The sequence below is a fragment of the Aquila chrysaetos genome, chromosome 21 (assembly GCF_900496995.4).
Source record: "Aquila chrysaetos chrysaetos chromosome 21, bAquChr1.4, whole genome shotgun sequence".
Lineage (NCBI taxonomy): Eukaryota > Metazoa > Chordata > Aves > Accipitriformes > Accipitridae > Aquila > Aquila chrysaetos.
Window position 1 is genome coordinate 2,776,456 of NC_044024.1, and position 17,443 is coordinate 2,793,898.

The 17,443-nt window shown below is 52.3% G+C and overlaps 1 protein-coding gene and 2 long non-coding RNA genes across 5 annotated transcripts in view; 1 reads left to right on the top strand and 2 right to left on the bottom strand.

Annotated features, from left to right (window-relative positions):
* LOC115333712 overlaps positions 1-8,078 on the bottom strand; it is an 88,596-nt gene extending 80,518 nt beyond the window's left edge. The window contains exon 1 of one of the 2 annotated variants that reach the window (XR_003920902.1): positions 7,755-8,078. This is a non-coding gene — a long non-coding RNA (uncharacterized LOC115333712). The remainder of the gene's footprint in view (positions 1-7,754) is intronic. The other variant, XR_003920903.1, reaches the window with a different exon arrangement.
* A 1,045-nt stretch (positions 8,079-9,123) lies between these two features.
* POU3F4 (POU class 3 homeobox 4) lies at positions 9,124-11,134 on the top strand. Its single transcript, XM_029997323.1, is given in 2 exon segments — positions 9,124-9,168; positions 9,171-11,134. Coding segments are annotated over 2 exon segments (1,200 nt in total). The 3' UTR covers positions 10,326-11,134.
* Positions 11,135-11,331: 197 nt separating this feature from the next.
* LOC115333839 lies at positions 11,332-16,538 on the bottom strand. Of its 2 annotated transcripts, XR_003920932.2 has the most exons (3): positions 14,009-16,538; positions 13,510-13,619; positions 11,332-11,467 (listed from the first exon to the last, which is right to left on the bottom strand). It is a non-coding gene; the product is annotated as an uncharacterized LOC115333839 (long non-coding RNA). The 2 variants fall into 2 exon arrangements; XR_003920931.2 differs by having other exon boundaries at positions 13,510-16,538.
* Positions 16,539-17,443: the final 905 nt, after the last annotated feature.

A 17,443-nucleotide genomic window follows, 5' to 3' on the forward strand; every position in this document is an offset into this window, starting at 1 on the left:
CGATATTCCGCACAGAGCTAAACCACGTTCTATTTGTATCCACCATCTCTCAGTTCTGGGAAATCCATAAATTCATTTGTCAAAGGTAAAAATACTTACGCGAAATTCCTTCTAAATCTTTTGAAATGGTTTGTTCAAACTCTTGACATAGCGTTTTGCTCTAAACAAATTTCTAGACAACCCTGTGATTTTCCATCTCTGAAAATATACTGTTTCCCCTCCATGAAACCAGAACAGAGGGTCTGAGAGAAAGGAAATTATTAAGCATTCTAGTGGGTTTTTTCCAACAAAAACTAAGATAGAGGTCAATGAATAAGTATGTGCAGGCTGGAACTTAAATCCTCTGGGGTGACTGTAGGCTAATTAATAATTAATGCCAGAGACATGGTGTTTGAAATGCAGATGTGATAACTGGAGGCCTGGCAAAGCTGTTCAGAGGAAGCAGATTTGGATGCTATAGGGAATAGGCACTCCCTTGCCGGCTGGCTCTGAAAGCAGACCTGGGTGCAAAGCAGGGCCTATGGTTTAGATTATATTCCCCTCAGCTGTTAATTACCTGAACCTACTTTGAAGTTTTTCTCTTTTTATCCTCTGCATGAAAAGAGATTGGTTCAGCCAAGGGACTTGAAAAAATGATCAAATACATGGAGTAGAGGAGGGGAATAGAACTTCAGATATAAAAAAAGATAAGGAAGAAAAACACTCAGGGAAACATACAGGAACATATTAGGAAGCGCACGAGTGTGGCTCGACGTTGCAAGCGAGTTGTGCTGCTCTAAGTTATTTCAGCCATTAAGTAAACCCCTGCGCGTTTTATGAATAGATTTGTTAAAAGGAATCTCTCACTATATGTATATAGCTTACATTAATTATTTGATGAAAGTACCATAGGTGATTTCCTATGCTATTTTTAATTCAATAAAGTCATTTAAACCTCCTTATGTTTGGGGCTATTTAATGAGGTGTGCAACATTAACAGAATCACCAATGAGCTGTTACTACAAGTATTAAGGTTTTGCAGAAAAGCACTCGTTTTCGCGAGGGAGAGGGACGGGCACAGCCTGGCTTCCTCGCCGCCGCTGAAGGGAACGGGGGGGGGGGGGCAGGTGCCTTCCAGCATCTCAGCCCCTTTAGCCCCCCCGGGGGGGAGGACACCCACCCGAGGGCCAAGGCACCATTTCCACAGCAAGCGGGGAGCGGGATGGCACGCCGGGCGGGGAGGAGGAGGCAGGGCTGATGGGGATGAAGGCGGGGGGGATGCTGCCCGCACCCCGCCGGCGGGCGGGGGGAATTTGGGCACCGCACGAAACACCCCATTACCAAAAGCGGGGGGCCAGGAGGGGGTGTACCTCTTGCGACAGCCGTCTCAGAGCCAAAGGGGTCCCCAGGGTGAGCGGGGCCGGCCGGGCCGGTGTCCCCCCCCATCCCCGGGCGGCAGCCGGTCCCGCTCGCCCTTTCTCGCTTTCCAGGGAGAGATCGGTCCCTTTTCAAAGCATCTCCAGAGTCCCTTTTTTTTTTTTTTGACGCTCTTCCCCACTCGTTAGAGCCTGTCCGTTCAAAGGCTTCCCCGGCTAAACTTCCCGGTAAGTTCACTAAAACCTTTTGAAACGTGGGGAAGGGGGGATCTCTTTTTTTTTTTTTTTTTGGACCTTCCTCTTTTTTTTTTTTTTTTCCCCTCCCTGGAGTACAGTAGGGTGAAGCAATCTCTCATGAACTCAGGGCTGGCTGTGTTTAAAAATTAATTTGAAAATGCCTGTCTTCAAGGCGCAGGCGTCTCGCCTCTGAGCCTATCACCTTGGCATCTCGGCACAGCTTCTCCTCCTGCTGCTGCTGCTGCGGAGAACCTCCGCAGCCCACTTCACCCGAAACCAGATATTTTTACCCAATTTCTCTTCCCGAGCCCCTTCTTTCCCCGTGATGCAAGGGAACCGCGGAGCTGCGGGACAGCCTAAATGCAGAGCTATACACCTGCGGGATGAGGTTCTCGCTCCTTCGCGGGGGGAATTGGTAATTCTCCCGTCGTGGGTTGTGTACCTACAGCTAACCGAAGGTTCGAGGTGATGAGGATGACTCCGTCCCGGGGCGGGGACCGCCTGGATCTTCCCCAAAACGGGCGTGGGAAGCGCATCGGTGTTGGCGTCACGGGCGTGGGGTGGCCCGGGGAGAGCCACGCCTGGGAGGGAGAGGGGCTTTTAATGAAATCATAACATTCAAACAGTTTTCTATTAAATCCTGCTAATTTTCTAGGTGAAGGCTGTGAAGTGAATGTGAGGAAGCATTAAAAGGGAATTGAATTTGCATTCCTTATGCTACAGGCACATGTTTACATGACCTTTAAAACAGAATTAAAGCTGTATCATCAGCAGCTGTAGGCAGTTCACATTACTAAGGCAATCAAATCAGAAGGCTAAACTAACTATAAAACATAAATTAAACTGATAGAGAATCATCCTAATTCACTGGCTTTACTTGCAATTTACTTATCCGCTACTAGCAATTTCTAAACAGTTTGGAGAAGAAGCAAATAGGAAATACTTGAACGTAGCACTTCAAAAACGGGTTGTCCGAGGGGGAGAGCCGGCTCGCCGGGGCTCTCCCGGGGGCTTTTCGGTAGCGAGCGCGGGGGACGGTGCCCCCCCCCCGGCTGCCCCGGCGAGGGCTCCTTCCCAAAAGTCCACGAAGGGCCTAAATCCCGGTACCTGCGACTCCTGCATCGCTAACCTCCCACCTTTACCGGCTGGCTCAAGCCTCCCGGAGTCCCTCTGCTCTCCGGAGGACCCTCACGCCCGCCGTTTATCTTCGAAAATACGAAATAACTCCACGCCCAATAGAGTTCTCGTTGCACAGCTCCCTTCTACCCTCCTCCCCCACCCCCAGGAGGGAGGCTTTCCAATGTCTGATGCGCGAGTCAAAAAAACCCAAACCCAAAAAACCCCAATACCCCCCCCCCCCCCCCCCCAAATCGATACCGCCGGTGATTTCATTAAAAGTTTGCAAAGTGCATTTCCCCAGCTCTGCTCCAGCTCTCCCGGGCGGAACGGGGCCGAGGGGGCCGGCACCGGGCATCGCCTACCCCCCCTTCCCCGAGCACCCCGACTTTGATTTATTCCTATTTATTTCTTGCAGGCGGCTCAGCCCAGGGGCTGCCTCTCCCCCTTTGCTGGCGATTCTCCCGTCTGCGCTTCCATTTGTCCTGGGGACCGCGCTGATTTATTGCCCGCCCTCCTCCCGATGAACTTCTCCCCCCCCCCAGCTCTCCGCGGTGCCCGGGACTCCCCGCGGCTCCACCGCTCCGGGGCGGGGGGGGGGGAAGAAAAGGTGCCAGGAGATGCCAGGGGAAGACCTTCCCGGGGGGGGACGACCGTGGGCAAAGCCTTTGTCTGCTGCGCGGCCGCCCCCCGGGACACCCTGCGCGGAGCCAGGCTTAAGTTGCGCCTAGTCGCGGCCCCAAGGCAGAGCCCGGTGGCGAGTAAAGGGGGCTGCGGCAAAGCCACCGCCTGCAAGAGGCAGGGTCCCGTGTGAGTAAGAGAAACCTCAAGTGTCGTCCCTTCACACTTTCTTGCATCGCCCAAGCGCGATTCAGGAAGGAAAGAGCTTTTTAGCAGCGCAGCCTGGCCTGAAAGTTCCGATTTTGTCCCCGCTTTGATTGGCGCGACCTGAGTGCAACGGGGAATAAACTTTCCACCAAGCGGTAAACATCTCGTCTGTGAGAAAACACAGAAGGAGCAGTACCATCTACGTATTTAGGAATGTAAATCTGGGAATGACGAGGCGCTTCAAAGTGCGGGAGGCGGTTAGATCTCTCTGCAGGATCAGGAGCATCGCTGGATGCGTTGCACGCTGCAAGCTAAAGCTGGAAAAACGTATAGTTTGGGGGTTTTTTATAAAAAAAAAACCAACAAAAAAACCCCCAAACAACCAAACACACAAAACCAAAAAAAAAAACATTGTTCGGTAAGCTAACAAACAACAATGCAGGTATTTGTCATCCAAGGAATCGAGCTATTTGTCTTCAATGTCTCATTAGTCAACAGAGGTTAAATAGCATGCCATTTGGTGCGTTTTCAAATCCAACCCACTTCCCTTTAAATACGTCTGAGCAAAAACCTGTCCGTTCAGGAATTGTACTTGAATTATTTCTAAAATACAGCCCGGGTGGCCCCTGGTTTGGAAAAGGAGCCGGATCCCGTCCCCCCGCACCCAGGGGCTCTCCAGCCCCAACCGCATCGCTGGGAGCGGCCGCGCCGGTGGGTGAACACCCTCCCCCCCCCCCCAAAAAAACCCCATAAAACCCCCAAACCCCCGAAACGAGCTCATTCCTGCCACCACGCCTGTTTGAATGGCCCGGGGAGGAAAAAGGGAAGGGACCCGCATTGTTGTGCGGATCTATGAAGTCCTGCGGGGAGCTCCGAAGCCGGCGTGCGGTGCCGGGACCGCCCGAGGAAGGGACCGGCTGCCGGCCAGGACCCTCGGCCGGAGCCCCCCCTCTCTCCCCGGCTCCCTTTCGCCAGCCCTATTTCTCGATTAAGCCCAACAAACCCCCACCTTTCAATACGTGGAGTTAAGAAACCGGCGAGAAGAGCGGTCCCACGGTAAAAATGTGCACTTTGGAGAGACTTCCCGGAATATTTTTTTTTTTTTTTTTTTTTTTTTGCTCTCGACTGCAAATCAACCAAATGTTCCAGACAATACCTGCTACAAACCAACCCAGCTACAAAATAACAGTGACCTGAACATGACGTGGCAGTCCACAAATGAACGACATTTTTTTTTTTTCTCCCCCAGCAAGTACATCTTTCAAACATTAACAACGTGGGAAAAAAAATTACTATTAATAATAATAAAAATAATAGGCGATTCGAGCAGAGGAGCGAGGATTCACCCCAAACGCTTTGGAAACCGCAGCAGTTAGAATACAAATGCTATTTACCTTGTGATTTTCTCTGCCCGGGACTGGCTTTATTGTCCCTCCCTAGCCTTTCCTTTCTCCGGGCGCAGGACCAGCCCAGCCGCAGCAACGCTCCCTCCGTGCCGGGCTTATTACTAACGGGCTGGTGCTCGGAGAGATTTGGGGGGGGGCTGCATTCATTCTTACATTAGGACTATTTTAATTTGCAATCTGTCAGTCCATCTCCTGGCTGCGGTTCTGTGATGGCAGTGTGGCTCTCCCTCCTCTCTCCCTGCACAGCATTTACTCACGTTCGAGAGCAGCCAACAGAGACCGAAAAAAAAAAAAAAAAAAAAAAAAAAAAAAAAAAAAAAAAAAGAAGAAGAAAGAACTAATTGAGCTTGTGTCGGCATTGGCTAATTTCTGCTAATACTCTGTAAATTCCTCTTTTCCTCCTAACCTTCCCCCATGCAGGTTAGGTTTTCACAAAGCATCTCCGGAGATCCAGGAGCCAGTTTCTCAGCTCTGCTTCTTGCCGAGCTGATGGGTGCCTGGGCTTCAATGTTAGTACCAGAGCCTCGATGTACACAATAAAAACCTTAACTCCTGGCTTCAGAAACGGTTCAATTGCCCTTTCCCAACCCCCACCCCCGTTATGATTGACTCTGTTTTTAAATTTGCACTTGTTCCCACCAAGCGCAATCTAACTCGTCCTGTCTCTAAAGTGAACTTGTGGTGAAGGTGAAGTTTTCAATATAGAGGTCATGACACCCAGCCACAGCTTACCGCTCCGAGCTTCATGCTGTATTAAACACAATCAAAACGAACCCCTTTTAGACCTTTTTTTTTTTTTTCCTTTTTCTCCCCTCCCGCAGATGAACAATAAGAAAAAAAAAATTAAAAAAAAAAAAAGTAATCAAATCAGCTCTGCCACCATATAAACCCGTTCCTCCCGCTTCTGGGCTCGCTCTCCCCGAGGTCCCTACCTATAGAAAGGCACCTATAGAACCGGTTAGCAACACAACCACGCACCCCGCGTTTTAGTTCTAGCCCTTCAAGGGCAATCTGTGGGTTTGGTGCCGGGGGGGGGGTGATGGGGGGGAGCCCTCCCTGCCCCGCCAGTGGGGACCGCTGCCCACCGAGGGGATGGCACGGCTGAGCCACGCACCCCCGGGTGACCCCCAGAAACTCTCGGTCCCGCCTGTGTCTCTGCCGGGGGGGGACGGGGAAGGGGGGGGGGGGACTCGCCACATTACAGCTCCTCCACTTCAAAGCGGGGGTTTTTCTCTATAGCGACTTCTAGCTGCCCCAAGACGGTAGGCTGCCTTCAGCTATTGTGCGATCTTTTTCATGCCAAAGATTTAGCGGGGGGGGGGGGGGGGGGGGGGGGGAGGAAAAAAAAATAGATATTAAACCGAGTTATTTGTTGGGGAAACGCGGGTCCCTCCAGCGTGGAGGGAGACCCAGAGCCAGAGGGCTGGAGCGCACGGTCCAAACCCAGAAACTTTTTTTTCTTTTTTTTTTTTTTTTTAAAAACTTTAATGGGTTTCAGTCTATGAAAAATAAGTTACAAATTCTTGCAACAGTAGCTTTGCATGTACTTATTTTTCTCCCATGTCCAGACGGGGTCGTCTATTGAATAAGGCTCTTTTATTCTGCATGGGGCAGGGGATTTGTGGCCATGGTCCCCCTTTTATTCCTCTCTCTATGGAAACCCAGATCATGGGGAGAAATATGCGAGGCTGAATAAAGCAAAGCAGCAGAAAGGACCGCTTGAGAGCGGCATCTGTTACACTTGGGAAGTTAGACTGACAGGAAAGAGCTAAAGAAACCCTCTCCAGCAGATTAGTTAGAACAGCAAGAAGATTTAACTATATGCAGATAAAAACACTTTAAAATACACCATACTCTCCTACAGGCGAGATGAGAGTCTCCTCCGTCAGGAGCGGAGTGCCGCGGAGCCGGGCTCTGCCTTAGATACATTTGCAACAAATATTAAAATGGGACGTTCGGGGCTTTATTTCCCTGCTAGAGACTCTGCCTTAATTAAACGGCGGATCTGAACATCTATTTTCACGGGCAATGGGATTTGAAAAATTGTTTCGGAAGTTAAAGTGCAAATTAATTTTAAATAATTTAGTTACGTTTTTATACAGTGCGGCTTTTCTGTGGCTTTTTTTTTTTTTTTTTAGATTATTTTATTTTTTTCCTTCCGCGGGCTCCGGTGATATTTATTTCCAGAAGCTTATGAAGGCGGAGGGGGGGGGGGGGGGGGGGGGGGGAGGGAAAAAAAAAAAAAAAGGAAAGAAAGGGTAAAAAAACAAAAAAGAAAAAAAAGCAAGCGGGCTGCTAAAATAACTCTTTCTCTGCCCTCCCCGCCTTCCTCCGCGCCTCCGCCGGGCTCGGCCCCGGTGCTGAACGCCGCTGCTCGGCTCGCAGACCTCGCCGGCAGGACCGGAGCTCTCGCAGAGCCATTTTTCATCTCCTGACCTCCCCGCTGACCCCCCCCCGCTCCCCCACTACCTGAAAACTTGATTTTTTAATTTCTTTTCCAAGTTGCTTTCCCTCCCTCACCCCCCCCCTCCCGCTCAACTGCGGCTGCGGCAGGCGCGGAACGGGCGCGGGTGCGCAGCGGAGCGGTCGCCCGCCGGGGAAGAGCCCGGGGAGTCGCAACGTTCCCGATATATCGCGATGTGGCTCCAGCCAAGCAGCCCGCTCTGCTCTTTAAGGGCCAGCCCTGCCTTTGCCCCCTCTCGCACGCTGCGCCCTGGCCGAGCCCCGGCGAGAAATTATTGTGCTGATGATTATTATTATAATGAGGAAAGGCGATGCTACCCGGCTATAAAGGAATGAGAGGAGCGCTCACCTTATTTATATCTATTTTCTCATTTTCTTGAATTTTCTTCAGATCTGTCTTCTCAGAGAAACTAATGCCTTAATGACTTTCTGGTAGCTGCAAGCCTTCTTTTATTTCTGCTAAATATATGAAAATGTATGCAAATTTAAATCAAGCTTAACCTAGGAGCTCTTGCAATATATTTAATGGAATTTCAAACCAATAAGGGAACTCTGATGCAGTCTTCTGTAAGTGCAAATATAATTACGCAGCTAGGTTACCTCCAAAATTATGCAGGGAAAGGTCATTTTTTAACTCGGGAGCGGTTCCGAGGTACCGGGGGCTTTGGCTCTCCCCGCTGACGAGCCGGCGGGGCTCCGCGGGTGCGGAGCTCCGCGGGTGCGGAGCTGCGGCGGGGCCGACCGAGCCCTGGGAAGGGGGGGGGACACACACACAGATCTCGACCCCCCCCGGTGGGGCCTGGGGACGGCACGTGCTTTTTCCCCCTTTATTTTTCCTTTTCTCCCGGTTTTGGGGGGGATTGGGGGGGGGGGGGTCCTTCCCCGCGGAGCGCCCGCCAGGCGCGCACCGCGCCCGCGTATTTCGTACAGCAAACTTTGAGGAGGCACCACCGGGATTGGAAAGCGCCTTTTGGGGGCTTTTTTAATTATTTGGCGTGGGGTTTTTTGTTGATTTGGGGGGGGGGGGGTTGGGTTTGTTTGTTGTTGGTTTTTTTAAGTTTTTGCCCCTGAGCCCGCCCCGCGGGAACGCGCCGAGGCGCGGAGGAGCGGGGACTGCGAACCGAGCGGCGGAGCCCGGTCGAACCGGAGGGGCCCGGGGAAGTGGGGGGGGGGGGCGGCCAGGGCCCCGGTGAGGCCGGGGCCGGGGGGGGGGGGGTGTCACATCGGAGGCCGGGCCAGGCTGCGCCGGGGTGGTCCCGCAGGTCTGCCGCCGTTTAACCTCTGCGGCGCGCTCCCCCGGCGCTAATCGCTCCCCATTTAAGCCGTGCCCCGCGTCCTCCCCTCCGTCCCTCCCTCCCTCCCTCCCTCCTTCCTTCCCTCCCTCCTTCCCTCCCTCCCCGCCCGGAGCGGAGCGGAGCGCGGCGCGGAAGGAGTTAAGCGGCCAGGGGGCCGCCTCACGCCCGGCCCCCGGTGCCGGCGGAGTGATTCACTTCCTGCCTCGGTCCCGCCGCTCGGCGCCCCGGCCGCCTCCCCGCCCCCCCTCCGCCCCGCCCCTCCCCTCCTCGCCCCGCCCTCCTCCTCCTCCTCCTCCGCCGCGGCCGGCCTCCCCGTCCCTGCCATTGGTCGGCGAAGCGCGGCCCGAGCGACGGCGCGCCCCCATTGGGCGGCGCGGCCGCCAGTCGGCGGTCGGGCCGCTGCCCGGGCCGCCGTGCCGGTGGATGTCAAAGGCTGAAGCGGCGGCGCCGCCACAGTATAACTCGTGGGGGGCTGCGCGGCGGCCATGGCCACAGCCGCCTCCAACCCCTACAGCCTCCTCGGCTCCGGCTCGCTCGCCCATGCGGACGGCGCGGGCATGCAGCAGGGGAGCCCGTTCCGCAACCCGCAGAAGCTGCTGCAGAGCGAGTACCTGCAGGGCGTCCCCGGCAATGGGCACCCGCTGGGGCACCACTGGGTCACCAGCCTGAGCGACGGCGGGCCCTGGCCCTCGGCGCTGGCCGGCGGCCCGCTGGAACAGCCCGACGTCAAGCCGGGCCGTGAGGACCTGCAGCTGGGCGCCATCATCCACCACCGCTCGCCCCACGTCTCCCACCACTCGCCCCACGCCAACCACCCCAGCGCCTGGGGGGCCAGCCCGGCCCACAGCGCCTCGCTGGCCCCCCCCTCCGCCGCCGCCGCCGCCGGGCAGCCCCTCAACGTCTACTCGCAGGCGGGCTTCGCGGTGGGCGGCATGCTGGAGCACGGCGGCTTGACCCCGCCGCCCGCCGCCGCCGCCGCCGCCGCGGCCGCCGCCGCCGCCGCCGCCGCGCAGGGCTTGCACCCCGGGCTGAGGGGCGAGGGCGGCGGGGAGCACGGCGAGCTGGGCGGGCACCACTGCCAGGACCATTCGGACGAGGAGACGCCGACCTCGGACGAGCTGGAGCAGTTCGCCAAGCAGTTCAAGCAGCGGCGCATCAAGCTGGGCTTCACCCAGGCCGACGTGGGCTTGGCCCTGGGGACCCTCTACGGCAACGTCTTCTCGCAGACCACCATCTGCCGCTTCGAGGCCCTGCAGCTCAGCTTCAAGAACATGTGCAAGCTGAAGCCGCTGCTGAACAAGTGGCTGGAGGAGGCCGACTCCTCCACCGGCAGCCCCACCAGCATCGACAAGATCGCGGCGCAGGGGAGGAAGAGGAAGAAGCGCACCTCCATCGAGGTGAGTGTCAAGGGCGTGCTGGAAACGCACTTTCTCAAGTGTCCCAAGCCGGCCGCCCAGGAGATCTCCTCGCTGGCAGACAGCCTGCAGCTGGAGAAGGAGGTGGTGCGGGTCTGGTTCTGCAACCGGCGGCAGAAGGAGAAGCGCATGACCCCGCCGGGAGAGCAGCCGCAGCACGAGGTCTACTCCCACGGCGTGAAAACGGACACGGCCTGCCACGACCTCTGACCGGGGGGGTTGGCGGGGCAGAGCAGGACTGCGGGCAGCGCGGATTTGCTTCTTTTTTTTTCCGCCGGGGGCTTTAACTTATGGTTTCCGAGAGGCGGGAGACGGGGGAGCGGGGGCTCCCCGCTCGCCGCCTGGGCAATATTTTCTCCTCTCCCTCTCCGACCTTTCTTTCCGCTGATCAGTACACGGTGTTTACTCGCAGACAAGGTTTGGTTTCGGGCTCCGCTAGGACGAAGGAAAAAAAAAAAAAAAAAAAAAAAAAAAAAAAAAAAAAAAGGAGAAAACCCACGGGAAAAAGAAAAAAAAAAAAAAAAAGAAAAGAAAAACCCGACAGAAAAGGAAAGACAGATGTGTGCCTATGAATAACCTTCCAGCGCCTTGGTTATATCAGCTGTATTTCAGGTGAATCTGTTTTACAATAGACTAGTTTTGCATTTTTAAAGACTTATATAGCGTTTTTAAATGTCTGAGGTGTTTTACTACAAACTGTACACAATATTTGTGACCTAATTTGTATCGAATTGAGCAGTCAAAACGTTTCTCCCTTCCCCACGCACCGGCAATGTCACCCAGCGGGGACGGGGCAGGGTGGCCGCGGCCCTTCCTCTCCCCCCCCCCCCCCCAACACCCCCCCAGGAGACGGGGTTCCCCTCCGCGCCCGCGGAGTCCCACGCACCCGACTGCCGCCCGCACGGTTCTGAAGAACAGGCTTATTTGTTGCAGCTTTTCTCTTCCTTTTCAAGAACTTCCCGACACCGTAAAACGGTCGGCTTACGATCCTCGCCTCCCCCCTCTGCTTCCAAGGGGGGGGGGGGGGGGAAATTAAAAATAGTTATTTCTCAGAGATTTCTCCGAAATTAAGCATCACAAACAAAACCGTGGCATTTGCCAGTCTTTTTTCTTTCCGAAGATGAGTTGGGCTTTTTGATCAGCGCCAGACTGAGAGGTCTGTAGTAAAACACCTTTATACTTCTGCGCTTTGGCTTCGGAAATCAGTTTCTCTGTATTTTGTTTCGATAGTGAAGAGGAATGAGGTGTCTCATGAATTTCGGGGGGGTGGGGAGGGATACAGAAAACGCCCGCATTTGGTTCACGCTGAGCTTATTTCCGCGTCACAGGGAGATGCTGGATTTGTTGAAAAGCTTTTATAAAAAAAAAAACAAAAACAAAAAACAAACAAAAAAACCCACCGACGAAAAAAAAAACCAAACAACAACAACAAAAATGGACAGGGAGAAAAACAAAACAAAGAAAAAGTCACTAAAATGCTAAAACCATAACCATTTTTTGGGCACAGGGAAGTGCTGAGCTGTAACCACCCCCCTCTCCTCCGCCCGGCCGTGGCTGTGTTGTACACAAGGACGGGGGGGGGGGGGGGGGGGGTGTGCAACACCCACGCACCCACTCACGAAGGGGAATTGCTGTGTGTGTGTGTACGGCCAAGAGTTCACTCGCTGCTCCCGCACCCTCCCTGCGGCCGGGCTGGCTCGGGGCCGCCGGGCAGGACCGGGCCGGGCCGGACCCCCCCACCCCGCACCCAGAGCCCCCCCACCCACCCCCCGCGGCTGCACCCAGCTCCGCGGCTCCCCGCACAGCCCCTCTCCTTCCCCGGCGTTCAGATTTTTTCCTTTCGACATTTATATTTTTCAAGTATTTTTCAGTAAGCGCTAAAAAAGAAAAAAAAAATAATAAAAAAAAAAAACCAAAACAAAAAAACAAAACAAACTCGACACTGAGGACCTGCCTATTTCTGCCAACTTTATAACTGTACAGTTTTGTATATTAAACGTTTTTTGGAAGTTATTAATTTAAAGAAAGATCATTTAGTTTATTCATTTAGTAACTGATGTATAATAAACGCTATTTTCATTAAAGGTTGCTTTTTTCAACTATTTTATCCAAAATTGCCTATTGCAGTTGCCAACAATTATTTATTTTCAATAAATTCCGCATTATGTTTAAAAAAAAAGAAAAAAAAACGTTTCAGAAATAAAAAAAAAGTTTCAGAAATAAAAAAAAAAAAAACGTTTCAGAAATAATAAAAAAAAAAAGCCTAGATGGGTGTCGGAAAAAAAAAAATAATAACGAAACACACGAGTCGCTGTAACGTTTGGTTGTCGACCAGTTTTAGTCAAGGGGTTTATATTGACGCACTATTTTATTGTTGTAAAAGGAAAAAAGAAAATTTAAAAAAAAAAAGGTTTAAATAAACATTTTTACAAAAAAAAAAAACACAAAGAGAAAAAAAAAAAAACCCAAAAAGATTAAAAATTACGTTGCGTTGTTTGTGCGCTGGCCGAGCCGGGGGTGCGGGCACCGGGGGCTCCTGGGCGAGGGGGCGGCGGGGACCGTCCTGACCCCCCCTCCCCTCCTTCCCCGGGCAGGAGCGGTGCCCTCCCGGGAAAGGGGGCTCCGAGGTTATGGGGGGGCCGAGCCCGGGGCAGCTCCGTGCGGGCTGGCTTACACCTGCCGCGGCAAATGCACTTTTTTTTTTTTTTTTTTTGGGGGGGGGGGGGGGGGGGGGGCAGAGAAAAAGGGCCCTGCGGCTTTTTTTTTGGGGGTGGCGGGGCCGGGCAGGACGCGCCTCTGCGTATATAGATGGTATCTATAAATCTTTGTGTGTGTATATCCATAGAATAGACACAGAGATGTAATCACGTCTCTCCGCTTCGCCTCCGGCGCTCCGCGGCTCTGCGCGCCCGCGCTGCGGCCGCCTCCCCCCCCCCCCCCCCCCGCAGCCCACGGGGACCCCCCCATTCCCCCCCCAGCAGGAATCGGGGCATTAAGGAAGTTTCTTTTGTTCCGTCCTTCCCCCCCCCCCCACCCCGGGCTGCCTCCACCGGGGCCGGGCTGGGGCTCCTGCGCCCCGACATCATTCCCCCCCCCCCCCCGGGCCGCCCCCCGCTCCCCCTGGGCGGGAAGTGGCGTGTTCGGGAGGAACAATAACAGTTAATCACATCTAATGGGGTGAAACGGGGAAGCTCCGTCCCCGGCAGCCGGGGAGGGTGAAGGGAGGAGGGAGGGGGGGGGTGCTGGGGGGGGAGGTAGGAAAGCAGCAAACTTCACAGCATCACCGGCGAAATGGCCCTTTTATTATTTTTTTCTTTCCCCCTTTCTGAAGCTGAAGCTTGGAGAAAACAATACCCGACCCTTCTGCAAACAGTTTAGGGGAGGGGAAAATTACCTTTAGGAGTCCTGAGAAGCGACCCGAGCGAGGAGCGAGCTCTCTTCTCTTTAATAACCCAGCAGCAGCAGGAGCGGACAGGCACCTTCAACTGACATACAATCCTGTACCTGTTAGCAAGAGGGATTTGGGATGTAAACAGCGGGCGACGCTTTGTTTCTTAACCATAAAAGTGATTTATTTTTTTGTAAATCTTTGCGAGCCGCAGCACAGCGCAGACAACCGCCGGCTTGGGGGCAACGGGCCTGAGCCTGCCCCTGCGCTGGGGCAGCAAAGCCCGGCTGCCTCCGCGGCGGGACGACAACCTGCAACCGTTTCGGAAAGGATTACGACAGCGGGAGAAGGAAATAGAGCCCCAAAAGTCACATTTCTCGGTCAACTCCAGAAACAAACTAAACGTGCACCAAGTAGCGCGGGTACCAGACCAGGAGTAAATGGCCGCGGTTCGTAAACGGCCCCAACGAAGGACACGGAGGAAAAGCTTCACGTTAAAACGTACCCTACGTGGTCACGCTGGCTCTTAACCTTCAGGGTCCTGAGAGGTAAAGCTCTTGCAGCCAGCCTCGGTTTGGAGGAAGGACAGAAGGCGTTGCACTGAAATTAGCCCGGTTTAGAGCCCGGTGGCTGTTCTGTAAATACAACTGCAGCCAGGGCTGGGTTACGTGTTATTTTAAAACAAATTACGTTAAGACAAAAGAGATGCAATGAAAGAGAAAATCGAGTCAGTTGATAAACAGAAGTACTTCAAAGACTACTTGGAAGCTGGAAAAAACAGGGAAGGAGAATTTCGTTTAAAGAAAAGAATATCTCTGCTTGTTATTGCCCGTATATTTCAGTATTCCTGTGAGCAAAAGGAAACTCTTTTGTGCCACCTAATGTTAAGTACAGATCACTGTTGTCTTCTTTGCTGCCCGTCATACATCGCCTGCGTGGAGAGGCCTCGGGGTGCTGAGCGCATCCCGGACGGAGCGGAGCGGAGCGGCTGGGGATGCTCCACATCCGAAAGTCCCACCAAGCCAAGGGCAGGAAGAGAAACTTCAGCTTCACGGTTCCGCATCGGGTTATCTCCTGAGTTTCGGAAATTATTAGAGAAAGAACTCAAGAGGGGGTGGAAAGAAGCACGGGGTATAATCATAAGACTGAGAGACTCCAAATTTGGTCTTCATTACAATAAAGTAAATCCAGAACGGGCGTACCCAGGCTTTACGTAAGCTGCCCACCATCGAGCATCAATCTCAGCAGCCTCTGCAAACCTCTGGGCTTACAGCAGCTTCTGCCTCAGCTCTGCTTCGAGGACCGAAGTGGCCTTGCCTTTGCAGGCTTTGCACACACGTGTCTCCCAGTATGAAGAATTTATGGTGTGTACTTAGCAGCCATGCACACTAATGGAAGATACTAATTTAGTACTGAAATATCTCACGCGGTCTTTTAAAGAAGAAAGGGTTGAAAGAAAGCATTTCTCTGATAACAATGAATTACACCGCTTTTGTGATTTTAATGGAGAGTGTTAAACACCTTCAACAATTTTTGAGGCTGAATCTCCTTTGCTTTTTATGTTATTATATGAAACCTGAGGCTTCCTTCGGAGTTAAATTTCAAATATTCTCAAGCTGTGCTCTCCTCCTCTCCAGAGAGGGCCACGACCATAGGAGGGGTTCACTTGAAAGCAAGTGAGCAGAGATGCTATCGCACTTCAGAGTGGTCTTTATAGAGCATTCCGAATATGGACCAGTCAATCCGTACCTAGACTACATTTGATCAAGATGCTTTTAAAGTCCCTCAACAATAAGTATTTTAACTTTTTCCTTCTTTGTTTTAAGTAGCAATTCCATAGGTTCAGGCAGAGCAGACTAGAGCACCCGGTCCTATTGGGCCTGCATCCACGTACCAAAATCGCCACTGATTTTTAGGGCGGATCCACGTGTAGATGGAGGCACGTTGAAAACGTGAGACCTTCCCCCCCAGGAGCCGGGGAGCACACGGGGCTGGGCGGGGAATGCCCTTCAGCCAAGGGTCCGGTCCCCAAACCCAGACAATTCATCATTTTACTCACCAGAGCAGCTTCTATTTAACTCAGCGAGCTCCTCCAGGCAACTGAAATGATTCGTTTATGTCCCCGCACAATCTCATTCAAGGCTCCATCCTAGAAGAAACGTACATACGAGATTTTAGGCCGATGACCAGTCCCGCCGAGTTTCCCCGAAAATACTCGCAGAGATCAGGGCCTACGTTTGTAGTCGCTTTCCCATTTTTCTAGCGTCCTGTAACCAATAGACTGGAAAGGCTCCACAGCAATTACATATTTAGGATATGTGATAGCTGCAGTTAAGATCTTTACGACTGATTGCAGGATAAAATTTACTTCAAATGTGCAAGAGCCCATTTTTAAACCCCGGTCTTTCAGCTGCTTTCCATTATATATATATTCTGAAGAATCAAAAGCAATTAGAGCGTACGAAGTCTAAACGGTAAATAATTTCCAAATCAAAACCTTTATTAAAGCAACAAGCATCTATTTTTGTTAACACTGTAAGATACGGAGAGGGCCAAACTAAATAACTTTTGTTTTAACGTAATGAAAAGAAAGCCAGGCTTCTATGCTGAGGACCGTCATACAAAATCTCGCCCCAGATGGATTTTTGGTTGAGTTTCCAAGATTTGGGAAAGCAGCGTAAGCAGGAGGATTTAAAGCTACCATTTTACGTGGCGGTGATGTGAACGGTGCCGTGGTTTACCCACGCTTGTGCAGGGATTTGTACGTGGATCTGGGGCTTGCTGATTCACAGCGAGCGCTACATCCTATGCCGGCTTGTAAATATTTGTAGAATCACGTCCTTCATTAAAATGGTAAAACAGTATTAAATCTTGGAAGGGGATAGAAAGAGGAGAACGAGGAAGAGCTGTCATTGGTAAGAGCCTGTCAACAAGAAGTTAAAAAGCCAATGGTAAATATCATTTCTGCCGGCTCTGGTTTTGCGGTGTTATCGATCGCGGGGTCCTGGCTCCGCAGCTCCGTACGGCTCCTGATCAATGTTCTGCCGGCACAGAGCAGCGCTGAAACGACACCACGGAGTCTGCTGCTGCACAAGGATTTTTTAAAATGTGGGTATTTCAAGCAGTGACTGTGAGAAGCTGAGCAGCAGCCCTTCTCACCCCTGGTACTGTTAAGGAACCAAAAACGCTGCTCCACTATTCTGCCAATGAATTTTATTTTATTTTTTTAAATTATGCCAGTCCTTGACTTCCGCACCTCAAGTACAAATAATATTTACCCAACGTAGAAACGCCATTTCTGAACCAAAGTTGTTTTCTTTTTTGGCCAAAGCATGAAGTTTTGTTTTGCATATTTATCTTCAGACTTTGGGAAGGAAAAAATAAATAAAATAAAATCAAATCAGCCCACAGATCTTACTCCCCAGACAGTGGCTTGGGGGGGGGAATGACAACGTCTGAACTCCTCCTGCCATGTCGGCTGGAGTGCAAATGGAGGTAACACGAGCTGCTCCCCATTCAGGGCTTGTACTTCTGTCTAGATTATGGGATTAATCTCTGTTACATCTATCTACAGCTAGGAACTTGTGATCCAGTTAAAGCAGCTTGAAAGGCGCCCAGCAGGTGCTGGGGGTCCGACTCCGCAGTACAAACTCTGTGCAGTTAGTTACTGGGAAAAAGCAGGGGCTGGCATTGCGCGGGGCTTTCCAAGGCTCCATACTGGAGCGGGGGAAAGGAAAAATCAAAATCCTGCCAGAAAACACTTGCAGACAGGGAAAATTAGCCACAGCCTTTTTTTTTTTTTTCCCCCTAGATCCTGAACGTGGAGTTGCTAACGCATAAATACAGATGCTGTCAAACACGAGTTCATGATACTTTGCTGCTCCTTGCTCCGTACACACTGTATGGACATCGTGGATCTCTTAGACCTAAGAAATGCTAA